The sequence below is a fragment of the Macrobrachium nipponense genome, chromosome 5 (genome assembly GCF_015104395.2).
Source record: "Macrobrachium nipponense isolate FS-2020 chromosome 5, ASM1510439v2, whole genome shotgun sequence".
In the NCBI taxonomy this organism is placed as follows: Eukaryota; Metazoa; Arthropoda; class Malacostraca; order Decapoda; family Palaemonidae; genus Macrobrachium; species Macrobrachium nipponense.
The window spans coordinates 10,948,701-10,966,608 of record NC_061107.1 but is presented as its reverse complement, the minus strand read 5'-3'; the positions used below and the strand labels follow the sequence as shown (position 1 = coordinate 10,966,608).

Below are 17,908 nucleotides of genomic sequence, written 5' to 3'. Positions count from 1 at the left end.
GTTTTGTTGCAAGCTCAAAATAATTATTTACTGTGGTGAAATGTCCCTTTTGGTACATCATTTAATTCTTGCAGTTAAAAAGTTGTTTTGTGTAATCATTCTATCTAGATTTTCGTCATTAGAGAATGACTTGTAAGTTTTTACATTATTGTTTAAAAGCAGAAACATTTTTTTCAAAAGTTTATTACTGTACCTGGTATTTTATAGAAAAGTTAACTTACCTGAATGACCAGGAAAATTCATGAGACAGTAGTCTGTAGTAACTTTGTCGTAATTGAATGACCCATCTGAAAACAAGGGACCATAGTTATCCATTCCAGAAATGCCTGAATCAGATGGCAGAAGTCTTGTTAAATTTGATGTAGTTTGTTTCATTGTTACACGAGAGGTGGTGGGATGGGGGATGTTGCTCCAGACTGTTGTATTGTTTAATTCTGGCCCTCATAAACTTGCCAATATGTGAACATTGTTCTATGAAAATTACTGTGTTGAGAATATACGCTGTAACTCTTCGAGGGTAGAAATTGCCAAATCTCTGGAAATCACCAGTTTTACTTTATTCTCTATATTTTCTTTTATATTATTCTTTGTACATCTATGCAACAGTGATTTGCTCTTGTATAAATATCAACCCTACATTTTATACATGCTTTAATTTTATAAAAAAAATAGACTCAAGATATTTCATTTGATTGAAATGGCAAGCTAAATGTTTTGCATAATTTTGCAATTTATCTCTCATCATCATTATCTTATGCTTTTCATTATTTTATGTGAAAAGGAAAGTTTCTTTTTATTTTCATTCTAGTCCAATTCTGATGAAAACTGTTGCTTCCAGGTAACTTACTTAGTTCTCTACACTGTATTTAATTCTGTGCTGTCTTGAACTTACCGAAGTGATTCTAAAGCCATTTCATGTGATAAATGGGTCTATAAAAAGCTTCATTTTTTTAGGTAAACTTACCCACTATCATTTAGCTTTATCTGTGACTGCTTAGTGTAGGTACAACATGTTTGAAATTGGAACATTCGTATTGTTACTAAATAAGAATTTCCCATCAATAGTGAGTAAAATCATACAATGGATACATATGTCTGCAGTACTTTATGCAATGTTCATGAGGAAATTGGAGAATATCTCGTGAAAATGTGGAACCATAGAATTTTAAGATTCATTACCACCTATACATAAAGAGGCTGGACAAAAGGTGTAAATGGGAATTCAAGAAAAATGAGCACTTCACAGAGGAAAATGGAGAGAACTCCTTTCATGGCTGACTCAAGGAGAAAATTAGATGTAAAAGTGATAATGGACCTGTAATATCTTTACCTCAAAGTTATATGTATGTTATCCTTTAATTATAATCATTTCAACTGTTCAAGTCTGATGGTGAAAGCCTTGTTCATTTGTGCATAATTTTACCATTTCCAAGTACTAGAAGATTTGGTTGTGTAGCATGGACTGAACAGACTACTTCTCCGGACTGTATGGTATATTCCCCAATGTATTCTACTTAGCAGAAGTTACTATGTCAACCTCAAGCTTTGTTGATCTCATGAGAACTGGAAAATAAGATATTTGTCATTTGGAGATGCTTTGCTAGCTGCAGAAGCAGTTTTACAGCAGTCAATAGTTATACTACTATTAGTGGAATGCTTATGTAAGGACAACCTTACTGAAGGGGCCAGAGCACTCTGTGCAGCCATGCCTGTAGTTGGACCAGGACTGCAATGCCAAATGGTCTTATGACCATAATCATGCTAGCAGACTGATTAGCTGCTAAGGGCCACCAAACTGCAGAAGGAGAGGCCTCCCTACCGACGTCTATGCTCCTTTTCAAGTTGGTGACTTCCAAATGCAATATCGATCGAGACATTCGTTTTCTACTTTGATGTCTTTGAGGTAGATTGAGGAGTTTGGCATAGTCCTCAAGTATCTCTCCCACATGAGGTAAACAAGAGGCCTGTTGTTACAACTCGCCCAGTAGCAGAGAAACAGTTCCAGACAACTAGAATCAACTTTTACAGCCTTCACCATTGCTGAGTCAAAGCTCTTTCCATCGCTACGACCGAACGATATGTTTCTTTCCTGTGATTCAAATCACCTATTGAACATCTAGGCTGTTCCACTTAATTAGAATTTTCCCCTTTTTCTCCCCTAAGGGAAATGTTGATATCAGCTCCTCATGGTAGTTGTAAAAGTGGGATTTGTGATTCCTACTTTGCTTAAAAATCAACATTCTAGCTCCCTGGTTTCATGATTATATCCATTAGGATGTTATGTTATTTGCTTCTGCATAAGTGATGAGTTCAACCATACACAACATTTTTATTTGTAATAGCACTGCATGGAATTGCAATTACAGACCCCCTAATGTAATCTAGGTCAGAAAGATGTGTACCTTACATTCCAGCTTCCTGTCCATTTGATCCTTGAGTTCCTTGCTTATCACAACTCCATAATCAGGGCTAATGTAAATGGAAGGTTTGTTGTGGAGCAAATTAATTTCTTTTAAAATTACACAAAATTTTCCAATACAAATCCAGTATTTACATCAAAATTCCAGCCTTCTAACACCACTGATGGCATGAAAAGTGGGGATATTACCTCCCTGGAACCCTGGATCCATGGGGAACTTGTTCTCAGGCTGTCCATTCAGCAGAAAACCTTTTAAATCAGGAATAAGATGTCCAGGATTTGTGAAAACAAAGAGTGTGGGCAGATGAAAAAGTATTGGTTTTGAAATTGAACATATTTTCAATATCTGAAATGGACTGGCACCTCACCTATGTACAGGAATAAAATTAAAATTAATTAGACTATTTACAAAGTTACATCTGTGGATTTTAGTAATAAAATCTTTTATAACAATCCAATATCCACTTGCTCATCTTGATATATAGGTATCAGGCATTAAACAAAGCAGTGAATGTTGGTCTTTTTTCGTTAAATTGGCATCAAATAACATTGGATTAGGTGGAAAATCAGTGTATCATGTGTCACAAAGCTTTGTTTGTTGATATTAACATATCAAGTTTGAGTAAAGTGCCTAACTCTATCTGATATTCTTGACTGTGCTCATGATTTATTAAAAGGTCAATAGTATATATAATACCTGTCTTTTCTGAAATGCTGTACTTCTGGATTATAGCCTCATTTTTATTTGTCATGAACTATAACCTCATGTTGGATTTTATTTGAAAGCAGTAATGGAGCTGATGATAAATTTTCAATTTTTTAATAGTATTTTTTTTTTTTTTTTTTTTTTTTTTTTTTGACATTTAATGATTACACAGGGGGTCATCAGAATCGGAACCTGAAGAGGCTGCTGCACCTAACAAAAGAGGGCCAAAAACTTCTGCAACATCTGTGCCTAAGAGTAACGCAGCGGCGGCAAATAACCAACGCAAGAATGGCCCCAAGGCAGCTGCGCGTCCCCAGAAGTCTGCAACGCAGAAACCACCAGCTAAAGCCCAGCCACAGAAAGTTTCTACTGTTCAGCAGAAGAAAACGGTCAAAAATAAAAAGAATTTAGGTGGGTAGCCTCACTGCAACTTCCATTTTATTATTTTACTTTTTGAGTATTTCATTTTTATTGTCTGCTTTATCTTTTATTATGGTCATACAACCTTAGCAGATTCAAGAAGATGGTGTTTTTTGGGATAGAGCATTGTATTACAGAATGGTTGCATAAATGTATGTTAGGTGGAGTGTATATTTGTTTGTAGATAATATTCCTCAGCTTTTATTGTGGAACCACAATATATTGAATGTTTCCTTAGAAGAATTGTTGTAGACAGTTTAGTAAGGATGTAACAGTCTTGAGGTAATTCTTAATCCAAAGCATTTGTTGATTTGACCATTTTAGTGGCAGAAGCTAGGAAATATGTTTCTGTTGTGTACCATCTTGTAAAGGAGCAGCTACCATTTAAAGAGTCAGTATTGTTTCTGGAAGGATTTTAACATTTATTTTAACAATTTAGATCTGGGCTAAAAATAACATATGCAGCACCCCAGCACTTTGAGGTTGGCCAATTAAAAAAAACACATCAATGGAAAGAGGAAGATATTCAAATGGACATGGTGTTAGGAAAAAATAATAAAAAGTTCTCCCTACCTTCCATGAGATTAGTATGCTTTAAACTTTCTAATTCTTATCAAAAATCTTCCATTTGGCTGCTCAGAATCAGAACAAAAATAAACACATTATTATTTGCTCAAAAAGTCCTGGAAACAAAACAATACAGTACAATTTACCACAAATTGTTTTGTCAATCGACAGGTAATTCAAATGCAGTTTCCGCAGACAAGATATCCAAAAAGAAGTCCATTTTCTCTCCGGACAACACTACCGACTCGGAAAGTGAAGCCAAGAAGACTGTTGGCAAGAAAGTCCCAAAACCACAACCAAAGCCTCAGCCTAAGCAACAGTCCAAGTCAGCGATGGTTCAGAAAGGGGGTTTGCAACAGGCCAGAAAAGGCTCTACAAAGGTTGTCGAAAAGTCTTCGGAAAAGTCGTCCGAGTCCTCAACTAATTCATCAACAGCATCTTCAGGTATGTCTTCATTTCTCATTAATATATGATATTTTTAGTTGGCATATAGTGTAGTTGTATAAATTAGAAATTTAGTGCGTGTAGATATGTATATACAAGAGATATGGTATGATGAATAATGCTAATTACAAAATTTATTACTATCATTTTGAAATGGTTTCTCTTGATACTTTTTGGTAACGTACTGTATATTAAAGATACTTTTTGGTAACATACTCTATATTAAACTATACTCTTTTGACCACTGTGAGGATATATATTACTGAAGGCTAGGTACTAACATATAGGCTTTTTGGGGACCAGAATTTTGGCATTAGATTTATTTTAAAATCTTTTGAAGACCATAGAATAGTAAGCTGCTCAAGTACTGTTTTAGTATTGACCTCACTGAAGTACCTTCAAAGCATCTTGTAATGAAATAATTCTTATCTGATTTGGCTATGTTCCTGAACCCTTTTGTGTACAGTTCACTTGTTATATCTTTTAGTAGGCTCAGCTGATGTATGGTAGTTATTGTTGTATGATTTGTACATGTCCTGTTACAGAGAGTGATAGTGACAGTTCATCCGAATCATCTGCCTCTGCAAAGTCGTCCTCCGAAAAGCCTGTCGTTCAGCAAATAGTCCGCAGAAAGTCTCAGACGAAGCCCACCCCAGCATCTTCTGAAACTGATAAGGAAGAAGATGAGGAGGAAGAGGAGGAGGAAGAAGACGAGGATGATACCCCTAGGAAACACATTACCAGGTCGTCTAGTGTTCGTACAAAGAGAGGCTCTCTTTTGGGTATCCAGAAAGGGACTGAATCGGATTCTGAAAATAATGGTTTGTACCAGTTTCTCTATCTTTTTATTGCTAAGTATCATTGACAGTGTTTGCACAAAAGAAATATGTATAGTAGGCTGTTTTAATATGCCTATATTTTAACTGTTATTAACTACCACAATCCATTAACCCTAGAGCGAAATGGATTATAGGTAACTAATTTTGGAGAGAACCTCTTCCATTTCAAGATTTTAGTTTTTCTATTAAAAATTTTTTTCACATATTGTAAACCAAATTTTCTTCTCTCCATTTCCTCTGTTTTTACCTTGAGTATTGTACATACTCGCTTCCTCTTTAATAATGAATTTTACTGTTTTCCATATTCATGCATTTGGTAATCCTTCTAAATTTTATCTTATTGGCTTCATCTTCAGCCATGTTCAGTCATATGCACTCAATTTTAAAATGCTTTCTAGTACTGCAGTTAGTTTTGATTTTGAGAGCATAACTCTTGAGAATAGCATACCCTCAAGTCATTATAATGTCCTCTAAATTTAAGTTGTTTCATCTCAAACTTATTTCTAGTAAAGGTACTTTTATATTTGATGTTTACTTCAGGTTTTTGCTTAAAGAAAAAAAAAGTGGGGTAGACTTGTGTATATAAGCTTATGGATCCCTAGATCCTCAAAAGCTAACTACTCCCTATTTTGTGTTTGTGGTACTGTACAAGCTCACTGAATTCTTCAGATCTTTGCTGATTTCCAGGAATTTGCAGATTAATAAACATTACCTTAATATAATTTATCTAGCCCTAAATCCCCAAAAACCGCACCAAAATTTACCACATTGGCAACCCTGTTACCTCCTATTCTGTCCGCCAGTTGGCAACACTGTCGTTGACAGATACAAAAACCTTCCCTCAAATCAGTTGTTAACGAGCGCCCGTGTTGTTTACATCACGGCCGCTCTTTATAAATTTCCTTAAACATTTTTGTGCCTTTAAAGCTTTCATTATTTGTTAAATGAGACTTTATGTGAATTACCACTCACGCATTACATCACGAATAGTGAATTAACTTTGATTTCTGTTGTGGTTCTTATCTTAAAGTTACTAACTTTTGCGCGACCCGGAACTACTGACCTGTCCAATTCTACAATGGATTGCCAAGAAATTACGATGCTTCCTTCTGCCAGCAACATCAGGAACTGCCCGGTTTGTGGGACAAGGATGAGTAGCAGGGAGTATGAACCCCATGACATTTGTAGCTCTTGTCGTGTACAGGTTTGTGACTTGACTTCTCGTTGTGACGTATGTAAGCCCTGGTCTGACGAGGATATGACTGCTTATATGAAACGCCAAACAATCTTGCAGCGTAAAAGATCGGTTAAGGAGAAAAAGAAATTGATTGCTAGAACTGTATCTAACGAATTCTTTGACTTGGGCGCTCATGGTTCTGGGCTCTTCGGTTTCGGTATCGTACGACTCCGATTCCGAATTAATTGATGCTTTGCCCCTGTACAACCGGTAATTAGTGAAGTTATTTCTGATGTAGATTCAAAGATTTTGGCAATGGAAACTACCTGGAAACAGAATTTTAAGAAATTACAGCTTAGTCTAGATAGAGATATTTCAGCTAAGTTTAACAATCTGTCAGAGAATTTTCAAGAAGCCTTTACTAGAATGTCTAACACTCTTTTAGATTCATTTTCAGATCCTCGTCAGGTACCTGTCGACAGCACCATGGGTAACGGTGCGACAGATACCCCGGCTTGTGAACCCCGTCGTGGCGAAGGCCTAGGGGGGATACGGTCCGGGCAGGTGCCTAACGAATCTTTACCCAACGTGTCCCCTGTTAGTCCCGTAACAGTGCCAAAGGGCGCTTATTTAGGAGAAGGGGGAGGGATATTAGTGTCAGACCTAAGATAGCTAGTCGTCAGGATTTTACTTCAGGGGAAGTTTCTAAGTTAGGATCTGACGATGATGATGATGATGCGGATTCGTGTGATATTGATGTTTCCTCGAATGGATGTCATGATGTAGAATTCAAGAAACTTTTTTATTTAATTTTGAGTTTTCTCCTCAGGCGAGGCCTAAAGAGCAGAAGCAGCCTCCGCCTCGTTGTATTACAGAAGATGATTTTTTTCTTTGACGGCCCTTCCCGGTCACGGGAATTTTTACGTTTTCCCTTTGCCCAGAGGTTCGCGAGAGTGAGGGCGGACGTTGCCGCTAAACTTTCGAAGGTGATCGGGGAAGGGAAGAGGAAGCTCTCTTTCTCTTCTACGACACCGGAGAGGAGTTTACCAGGTGGCGGATGATTCTTCATTCTCTCGACCCCCCAAGCCAAATCCTGATTTTGTCCGACTTCCAAGTCAACCCTTGCCTTCTAAGGCTTCGGTCTCTGTCTCAATTGAAGATTTTATTGCTATGGAGTCTGTTATGAGCTCCTTACAAGAAACTCAATCCTTCAATATGTGGGTCCTCGGAGGGCTTTTAATGTATATCAAGGACTCTGGGTTTGTTCCTCCTGATGCTCCTCTTTTTGAGAAAATTCTGCTCATCCATTTCAATCGCTTCTGTACATCAGAATGAGCTTGCTGCTTCAATGCAGGCCTTTCTTGTTTCTCTAAGGCGTAACCTGTATTTGTCGCAGTTACCCTCCTCTGTATCGGAGATTCAGAGAACCCATCTGTTGTCCTCTCTCCTTTTGGCGATTTCCTTTTCGATATTTCTGTGCTTTCTGAGGTTTTGAAGGAACATCAAGGTGATGCCTCTTCCCAAGCTCACTGGGCCTTATCAAGAGCTTTTTCCTCTGGTCTTCCTCCCGTTCCTTCAAGGAGTAAGCGTAAGTTTAGACAGATCTGTACCTTCTGCTCCAACCCAACAACCTCCTTCTGGCTCTTTTTTCCAGAGTACATCTCAGGTTGCTGGTGCCTCTACTTCATCCTCTGGTGCTCACCCTTTGAAACGCGGGAGAGGTTCTTGGCGTGGCTCTAAGGGCAGAGAAAGAGACTCAACCTCCAGGAGGACCTTCTTCTTCTTCTTCTTCTTCCTTGTCTCTGCGTAAGAATTTTCGGAAGTAGGAGTCATCACCTCGCCTGGAGACCGCAGTAGAAGCTTGTCTCTCCCGCCATTGGTCAGCTTGGCAGGGAGAGCGGTGGATGCTTGGGTGGTGGAGGTCCTGAAGGAAGGTTACGAGATCCTTTTGTTTCCAGACCTCCACTTTCCAATCGTCCTCTCGAGTTCAGCAGTTATTCCCCTCACTCAATCAGGGGTCAAGCCTTGGAGAAGGAGCTTTCGGCCCTCTTGGAGAAGGATGCCATAGAGCGAGCTCCTCCTTCTCCCGGGTTTTACTCTCGGATGTTTGTAGTTCTAAAGGCCTCGGGTGCCTGGCGCCCCATCATAGATCTTTCGGTTTTGAACAAGTTCATTCTAAAGTCCAAGTTCAGGATGGAGACGGTCCAGACTGTTCTTTCATCCATCAGGAGGGGGGACTGGATGATTTCCATCGATCTGCAGGATGCTTATCTGCAAATCCCCATCCATCCAAGAAGCAGACCTTACCTTCGGTTTTTCACGGACTCGGGAGTTTTCCAGTTCAAGACCCTTTGTTTCGGCCTCACCACTGCTCCACAGGTTTTTTCTCGGGTGATGGCTCCTGTTTCAGCTATTCTGCATCAGTTAAATGTAAGGATGCTTCGGTATCTGGACGATTGGCTAGTCCAGGCCGAATCTCTAGAGAAATGTCTCCGGTCGAGGGAGATAGTTCTGTCTCTTTGTGTCGAGTTGGGCATTCGTGTCAACTTCGACAAGTCCAATCTAATCCCTTGCCAGATCATGACTTATCTGGGGATTGTTTTGAATTCCCAGATTTTGAGGGTCTTCTCCCGCTCAGAAACGGATAGACAAGCTTCTGAGTCTGATCGAAGAATTTTTGTCCTCCGTAACGCAGCCAGTTTCTCTTTGGAGGTCTCTCCTGGGCCATTTGTCATCCCTCATCCAACTGGTTCCCGGAGGTCGTCTCAGAATGAGGTCCTTCAGTCGACACTTCGCCAGTCATGGGATTTCGTGTCCGAGGACACGATAGTCGCCTCTTCTCCACAATGTCGGAAGGATCTCCGTTGGTGATGCAAGTTCACCGCCTCAAGTCCAGGGACATCTCTTCTTTCGGTTCCTCCGGACCTAATGTTTTGGTCAGACGCCTCGGATCAAGGTTGGGGCGCACACCTGGGCTCCGAAGCCGCTTCGGGCCTTTGGTTAGAGGAGGAGAGGATCATGTCAATAAATTGGAGGGAACTGAGGGCAGTGTACCTAGGCCTTCTTTCTTCAGGAACAACTGTTGGAGTCGGTTGTCGGCGATCTTTGTCGAAACAACCCTCCACAGCAGTCTTGTACTTGAGAAACCAAGGCGGCACACAGTCGGATCTTCTCACTCAAGAAGCCCGATCAATCCTGTGTTGGGCAGAAGACAGGGGATTACGTTGGTCCCTCAGTTTATCCTGGGCCATCACAACGTCTTAGCAGACGCCTTGTCGAGACCGAACGAAGTTCAAGGGTTGGAGTGGACACTTTGCCAGGAAGTCTTCGACAGCCTCAGGAAGAAATGGCCTGTCACAGTCGTTCTGTTTGCCACCCCACTGAATTTTCTTTTCGGTGCCAGATATTCTTCGCCCCTTAACCAGGGACTCCTCAGAGTGCCGGGACAGACTCTCTTTTGCAGGACTGGGAGGGACTTCAAGCCTATGCTTTTCCTCCGTTCTCTCTGGTGAGGTCAGTCCTCAACAAAGTGAGGGCAACCAAGCGTCTGGATCTCACCTTGATCGCCCCCTTCTGGCCACAGAAGGAGTGGTTTCCCGACCTTCTGGAAGCACTGGTGGAACCCCCCATTTGCCTGCCAGAGAGACCAGATCTTCTCAAACAACCCATTTTCATCGGTTCCATCAGAGGCTCCACATGCTTCATCTTCATGCCTGGAGACTGTCAGGAGGTTCTCCAAGCACGAAGGGTTCTCCTCCAGAGTGGCGCGACAGTTGGCTCTTGCCAGACAGCAATCAACCAGAGTAAATTATCAGGCTAAATGGTTGGTTTACAGACGTTGGTGTAAGTCTCAAGGACATTCAATTTCTAGACCTTCCTTACCGAAAGTAGCGGAGTTTTTAGTTCATTTACATCATGACAGGGCCCTGTCACCTTCGTGCATTAGGGTTATAGGTCTATGCTTTCCTATGTTTTTAAAGGCAAGGCTCCCTGAGATCTCTTCATCTTATGTCATTAGAGATTTACTTCGATCTTTTTCCCTATCGCGACCCAGGCCACGTGTTCGCCTCCGACATGGGACGTTAACAAAGTCCTTCAAGCCTTAAGGTTCCCTCCGTTTGAGCCTCTGAATTCTGCCAAATTTAGGGACCTCTCTTCTAAGACACTCTTCCTTGTCTCACTGGCTACAGCCAAGAGGGTGGGTGAACTGCAAGCACTCTCTTTTCTGGTTGCCAGATCTGGACAAGACATGATTTTGTCATACCTTCCTGAATTTGTCGCAAAGACTGAATCGTCTGATAATCCCATTCCAGGTCTTTCGTACTGAAGTCGCTGGTCGACTTTGTTGGTAATTTAAATGAGGAATTAGTTCTTTGCCCTGTTAGGGCGCTCTCATGTTATTTGCCACACACGAAGGACATTCAGGGTCGTCCCCGTCATCTGTTTGTTTCACCCCGAAATGTCAAGAGACCTATTTCAAAGAATGGTGTATCCTTTTTTCTCAGAGATCTGATCGTTAAAACTGGTGGTTCGGCTGCTGGGGAAGACCAGACGCCGAGAGCACACAGTATTAGAGCAGTTGCTACATCAGTAGCTTTTATAAGAACGTCTCAGTCGCCAAGGTGCTTGAGGCGGCAACTTGGCGTTCTAATTCTGTTTTTGCCTCTTTTACTTGAGGGATATTTCTCTAGTTCTAGGCGACCTTCGTTCTTTGGGCCCGTTGGTGATGGCAGGACAGGTCGTCAGACAGGAGAATTAGGTAGTCTTCCTGTTTTACGTTTGGTTGCTACCTGTATATTATTCATTAATTTTTGTTTTGTTGTATATATTTTTTGTTTTGTATTATAACCCATGGCAGTTTTTGACGTAGTTATAATGGGAATTAGGCAGTTTGGTATTTAAGTGTTGTTGATGACAAGGACTGACTGCTTGGCAACTCATGCTGCTTCCATTTTCAGTGTGAAATGGTTGGTTCCAGCCCACGGGTGTTTCGGCACTGGCGACTACGCTTCTCCAGAGTCGATGCTGACCTAGGACTAGCCACTGGTTCGCTTGTCCTGACGACTCCTGCTTCTTTCCACTGTCCTGGACAGGGAATTAGTCGATGGATCGTTCTGCTCATCTGTGACTCGCTCCACCATCTACTTTTTGTCTCACCTGTTTTCTCAGAGTCAGACACTCGTGTGAGATCAGGCGAATTTAGTAGCCTGAGTTTCTTGTTGACGAAGTCGGTTGCGTTGATACACCCCCCGATGATCGTGTAACATGAGACCAGGTTGGACTGTCAGGCATTCGTCCTTCGGGACTGAATCGCCTTTTTGCTCCGCGCTCCTTTCTCTTGGCAACCACCGAAAAGCTCCGAGTTAGGAGTTGCTTCATGAGCCAATTCGTGCTGGCGACGTTGGGTTGCGTTGATACACCCCCAAGGTTTGCATTAGCTTTGAATCGCCCAGACAGTCCAGACACTCATCCTTTAGGGAAAGAATAGTGCTTGATAGTCTTCAGGGTGCAGCCTTGCTGTCCGCAATTCGTCTGACTGGTCTTCACCTGGTCGGTCACCTGACTTTAGTACAGACGGACTGACTATGCACTTACTCCTTGTCCTGTGCTACCGCAGTTTGGTGGCATTATGGTAGGAGACTTTGAGTTGTTAGTATCTTAGACCTTGGGTTGAGTTTTGACTGCCTATGATATATATTTCTTTGTTTGTTTTCTACTATTCGTCCGAAGTGGGAAATTGTATTCAGATTCCCTCCTCCTTTTCAATGTGGTTAATCGGGCTAGATAAATTATATTAAGGTAATGTTTATTAATATGGAATTTTTATTCTAAAATTAATATTAATAATACTTACCTGTATAATTTATCTAGTCCCACCCATCCTACCCACGATCTGCCTATCACAACTGATTTGAGGGAAGGTTTTTTGTATCTGTCAACGACAGTGTTGCCAAACTGGCGGACAGAATAGGAGGTAACAGGGTTGCCAATGTGGTAAATTTTGGTGCGGTTTTTGGGGTTTAGGGCTAGATAAATTATACAGGTAAGTATTATTAATATTAATTTTAGAATAAAAATTCCATGTTTACCTTTAGATTTCAAGAATTTAAGTCATGATTCATTATGGCATTCATTCTTATTTTGCCAGTACCTATGATAGGCACATTAATGGTAACACTTGCCTTGTACATACCATATTCTGTGCCCACATGAAAAGTGAATTGATTAACTACTTGGGACCTGGGATTCATTAACATATGTACAGAGCTACTGACACTTCTTTTGTGTTTAATAAAAAAGGCCTAAGTATTTGTCGCAAACGAAGACCACAAAGGGGAACTACTTATAAGGAATGGGCATTTATAAAAAAGATATTTTGTTTTTAAAAATGTGTATACTGCTGTTTTTTAATGTAGTTTTGCATGTTCCTTTAAACAGCTGTATTGCAGAGTCAGTATTTTAATTGTGAATTGTTCTTGTAGATTCATTTGGATAATATTGTGAGATAGTATTTACTTGGTTTTATAGGGAAGGTACGTAGAGCTGGAAGAAATGGGGGTCCAAAGAAGCCAGCTGGTCCACCTTCTAAGTCAGGAGCTCGGGCTAAGACAAAGAAACCAATTCCTCTGGTAAGTTTTTATGTACATTAATTTTGACTGAAAAATAAATTTATTATGATATTCTTATCATAACTACTTAAGTCTCTCTCTCTCTCTCTCTCTCTCTCTCTCTCTCTCTCTCTCTCTCTTCTCTCTCTCTCTCTCTCTCTCTCTCTCTCTCTCTCTCATGTTAAACCATGTAAATGAATTTATTTTATGTTCATATGACTCAAAGTAAAATATTTGAACATTTTTTCTTTACTCCAAGGACATCTTGGAAAATACCACCGTTGCCACCTATAGAAAATCGCAAGTGCCCTGTTGAAGGTTGTGACTCGACTGGTCATCTTGGAGGGTTATATGAGAAGCATTTTTCAGTGGAAGCATGTCCGGTTTTCCATAATTTATCGAAAGACGAATCCAAGGTAATTATTATACAGTATCATTTCAGCATAGTATTGTACATGTATTTTTAAGCCACAGGAATGTTTTATAAAGCTATGTAATGAGACATTTGTTCTGACGGGGATACAAACCTACACCTTCAAGGCTGTTACTCGCTAAACAAAACAAAAAATGCTATTGAGAAGGCTTGCTAATGAACATTACTACATCAGGATACCTTCAAGTGCATTCATTTCTATGTTGCTTTAGCAAGGCCTTTCCCCTTCCAGCTCTGGGTTTTTCAAGTAGCCTGTTGTGTTTTTTTTTATCATCATGTTCTTTGTGTGACTTTGTGTTTTGTGTGCCATTTTCTATGTTTGCAGTGTGTAGACCACATGCATGCCCCTCTGTTTGTGAGATGGTTACTCCAGGAAGTGAAGCATGACCTGCGTAGGTGCATGGGTATGGATAAACCTTGCACCAAATTCAAGTCTCCTGTGGTGGAATATTCACATTCTGTATTTATTTCCCGTCGGAGTTTCTCAAATCAAGATCAGTGGGTGTAGATAAACACTTCCAGCTAAATTCAAAGTTATGAGATGTGAACAGAAATATGTTTTATTTATAAAGTACATATAAGCAAGTTGATAAAGCTTTATTCTAGTTATATGTATAATATTACTGTACTTGGAATTACAGCCTATGCTACCTGGTTGAATGTTTAACCTACCTACCACTGTAGTTATAACTGATTGAGATATATAGAAATCTGGTCAAAAACTTTGAGCCAAATGACCATTCTAAAAGTGCTGTTCTTTTACATTACAGATTAATATTGATTATATATCCACAGTGCAAGGTTGAAAACCTATCATTATTCAAATAACAGGGTATGGAGGGTGTCAGGTAATGTTTATAGCAGCACATCAATTGAATCATAAGATTACTTTTACCCTGTAATTATTCTTGATTCTACATCAGATGTCTTGAGCACCATGTTTGCCTGAATTGTCATGTGGTCTAGGTCTTCATGTGTGGCCTTTTTTCCATGATTTTCTGGGCTTGCAGATTTGAAAATTATTATTATTATTAATAGGTGTTTAGTTTTTCCAGACCTCTGAGTCTCAAGTAGACTCTTCTCGGGCTGGTTCTCAGGATCAATCCTGAGAAAAAAAAAAAAAAAAAAAAAAAAAAAAAAAAATTAGACTTTATTTGAGAAAACCCGTCTTATTTAAAAAATTTATGATTTTATTAATTGAAAAATCCCTGCTTTCCGCAAGAATATTTTTCATTTCTGAACTCCGCAGATAAATAGATCTTTGGCTGGGTCCAATTTGGGCACTCAACAAGCAAATGCTGCACTGTCATGGGTATTTGACATCTGTTACATTTCACTGGGTCAGCATGTGGTGTTGACATCAAGTGACCATGTGAGATCTTGTGTGTCCTATACGTAGCCTTGCTAGGATCACCTCTTTTGCTCTTTCCTCCTGTGAGGATGTCCTCCATGCATAGACTTCAGTTTTTATATTTTTAAGTTTGTTTGTTGTTGGCACAGAGGCCCATTCTTCTTTCCAATCCTGGTAAATTAATGTTTTAACTGATTTTACCCAGTCTGACACTGGGGCATATAAACTTGTTGGAGGGAAAGTGCAGGCTAATTTGGCAGCAGAGTCTGCATATTCATTTCCTTTTATTCCCACATGTGCTGGGATCCAACATATTTCCATTGATATTCCTGATTGGAGGAGTTTGATGAATTTTTATTTGAATTTCCTGTACTATTTGTTTCCTGATTTATACTGTCCTATTGCATCTATAGCGCTACGTGAGTCACTGAAAATTACAGAGACACTTGCTTTTGCCTCAGATATCATATCTAGAGCCATCTGTATGGCTGTGACTTCAGCAGTAAATACTGATGATATTGAAGGTAGGCTTTTTTTATTTAACATATTTTTCGAATATGCAGATGCTCCTACTCCAACATTATTTTTGGAGCCGTCTGTATATATCATAAATTTGTCGCCTTTTCTTCTAAGGTGTTCCAAAGCATGTTGGCGGTACATTTCCGTACTTGTCATTTGTTTTTTGAGTAGGTAAGACAGGGAGGTACATATCTTTACTCTATTTAAAATCCATGGTGGTGGCAATTCCATTGGTGGGTGAAAAATTGGATTCATATTATGTATGTTCATTAGGTATCTAGCTCTTTTTGGGAAAGAGCTTGTACTATTAACTGCTGTTACTTGATTACAGTTTTGGAAGCAGTAAGTTGCAGGAGACGATCCCGCTTGCATTGAAAGACCTCTTTGTATTGTTATTAAATTACGGTGATGTTTTAAGGGCAAAATACCTGCCTCCACCAAAAGTGAGTTTGTTGGGACGATCGGAAAGCTCCTGTGCACAATCGCAGCCTTCATGGTGCACTGCATCGAGAGATTTTAATGCAGATTCTGAGGCGGATGATGAAATATTGGACAGCAGTATCTATTATGGAGTAAGACTGTTGCCTTATATATCATTAATAAAATGTCTCGCTTTGCTCCCCAATTAGTGTGTGATAACTTTTTTAATATGGCAAGGGCTTTGATGCCCTTGGCTTTAATGTATTTGATGTGCTCTTTCCAATTTAAATGTTGATCAAATATTACTCCTAGATACTTGATTTTTGTACAAAATTGTATTTCAGTGCTATAAAGATGCAGTTTGATGTTTGGTTCTTCATCCACCTTTTGTCTTTGTAGAAGCGATTGCTTTTTGTTTTATCAGTTGAAAATTTAAATCCAACTGAATTTGCCCAACTACATATATTTGAAATGGCAGTACTAAGAACTCTCTGAGCGTGTCTCAGATTACTACTCGTATAGTAAATGACAAGTCATCAACATATAAACTGTTTTTTACACCACTTGGTAAATTTATAGTAATGTCATTGATTGCTAAAGCAAACAATGTACAGCTCAAGACACTACCTTGAGGGATTCCTTCTTCCAGTTTATATAGGTTACTGAGTAGGAAATTTTCTACTCTTACTTGAAAAGTTCTGTTTGTTAAGAAGTTCTTAATAAACTATTGGTAAGTGGCCTCTTAGTCCCTTGGAGTGGAGTTTTTGCATGATGTTATGTTTCCATGTTGTATCGTATGCTTTTTCTATATCAAGAAATATAGCTACTGTTAATTTCTTTTGTTCAAAGCCTTTTTTGATATGATCTTCTAAATGTGTTAAGGGATCTAGGGTTGATCTGCCAGCTATTGAACCTGATTGTGTTGGTGTTAAAATGGATTCTTTGGTTATTACATACGTTAATCGTGCATTACCATTTTTTTCTAAGATTTTGCATAGGCAACTTGTTAGAGATATCGGTCTTATAATTGGATGGATTACTTGCATCCTTTCCTGGTTTGTTTATTGGAATAATTATGGCATGTTTCCATTTTTCAGGAAAGACACGTTTTAGCCAGATACTATTGTAAAATTTTAATAAATATGATTAGCTATAGGAGCTAATTTTTCTATCATTTCAAATGATATTTTATCATATCCTGGTGCAGAGGGATGACAAGAGTTGATGGCATTATCTAGTTTCATCCATGTTAAAAATATAGTTATATTCCAGGTCTTCAAGAGTTTCAAAATTGAGTATTATATTTTCTTTTTGTTTTTCTGATACTTTGAAAATGTGTATCTAGGCTGGAGTAAGCACTGATGTTTTCAAAATGTTTCCCAATTATGTTTGATATTTCATAAGTATCATGGTAATTTTTTGCCATTTAAATGTATTGCACTTCTTGGAGGTCTTATATGTTTTCCATTGATTTTCCTTATCTTTTGCCAGACATCCCTTGTGGATGTGTTTGAAGATATGTTTGAGACATATTCCTTCCATGATGCGATTTTTTCAGCTATTGTACCGTTTTTCTAAATTTGGCTGTATATTTGTTATATAGTGGTTTAATGTGGTTAATTGTTATGTTTGTTATAACTATTTTGTTTAATATGTTTATACTATAGGGCATTTTGTTGAGTGATTTAGGCGAGTTTTGAGTCTGTTTAGATTGCGACTCAATATATGTTTTATTTACTTAATGTTGTTAATGTTGGATTCCACCATGGGACAGGGGAGGATTTTGTGGAATGTGTTTTGGTTTTTGGAATACTTTTTATCTGCAGCATTTATTATGAAGTTTGAGAAGGATTCACATGTAGTATTGTGATCTTCATTAGTGGGAATGGTGGTATGTTTCGTGTGTATAGGAAAATATTTATCCCAGTTAGCTTTTTGGATATTATATCTTGTAGGTGGCAATATTTTGACATTACTTAAGTAGTTCAGAATGATTGGGAAATGG

The 17,908-nt window shown here is 39.2% G+C and overlaps 1 protein-coding gene across 1 annotated transcript in view; it reads left to right on the top strand.

Annotated features, from left to right (window-relative positions):
* The window catches only part of LOC135215205 (uncharacterized), a 31,775-nt gene that overhangs the window by 7,658 nt on the left and 6,209 nt on the right, over window positions 1-17,908 (top strand). Inside the window, 6 exon segments of the mRNA XM_064249698.1 lie at window positions 3,298-3,536; window positions 4,284-4,556; window positions 5,102-5,377; window positions 13,101-13,201; window positions 13,440-13,457; window positions 13,459-13,596. Of these exon segments, the coding sequence (XP_064105768.1) occupies window positions 3,298-3,536; window positions 4,284-4,556; window positions 5,102-5,377; window positions 13,101-13,201; window positions 13,440-13,457; window positions 13,459-13,596 (1,045 nt within the window).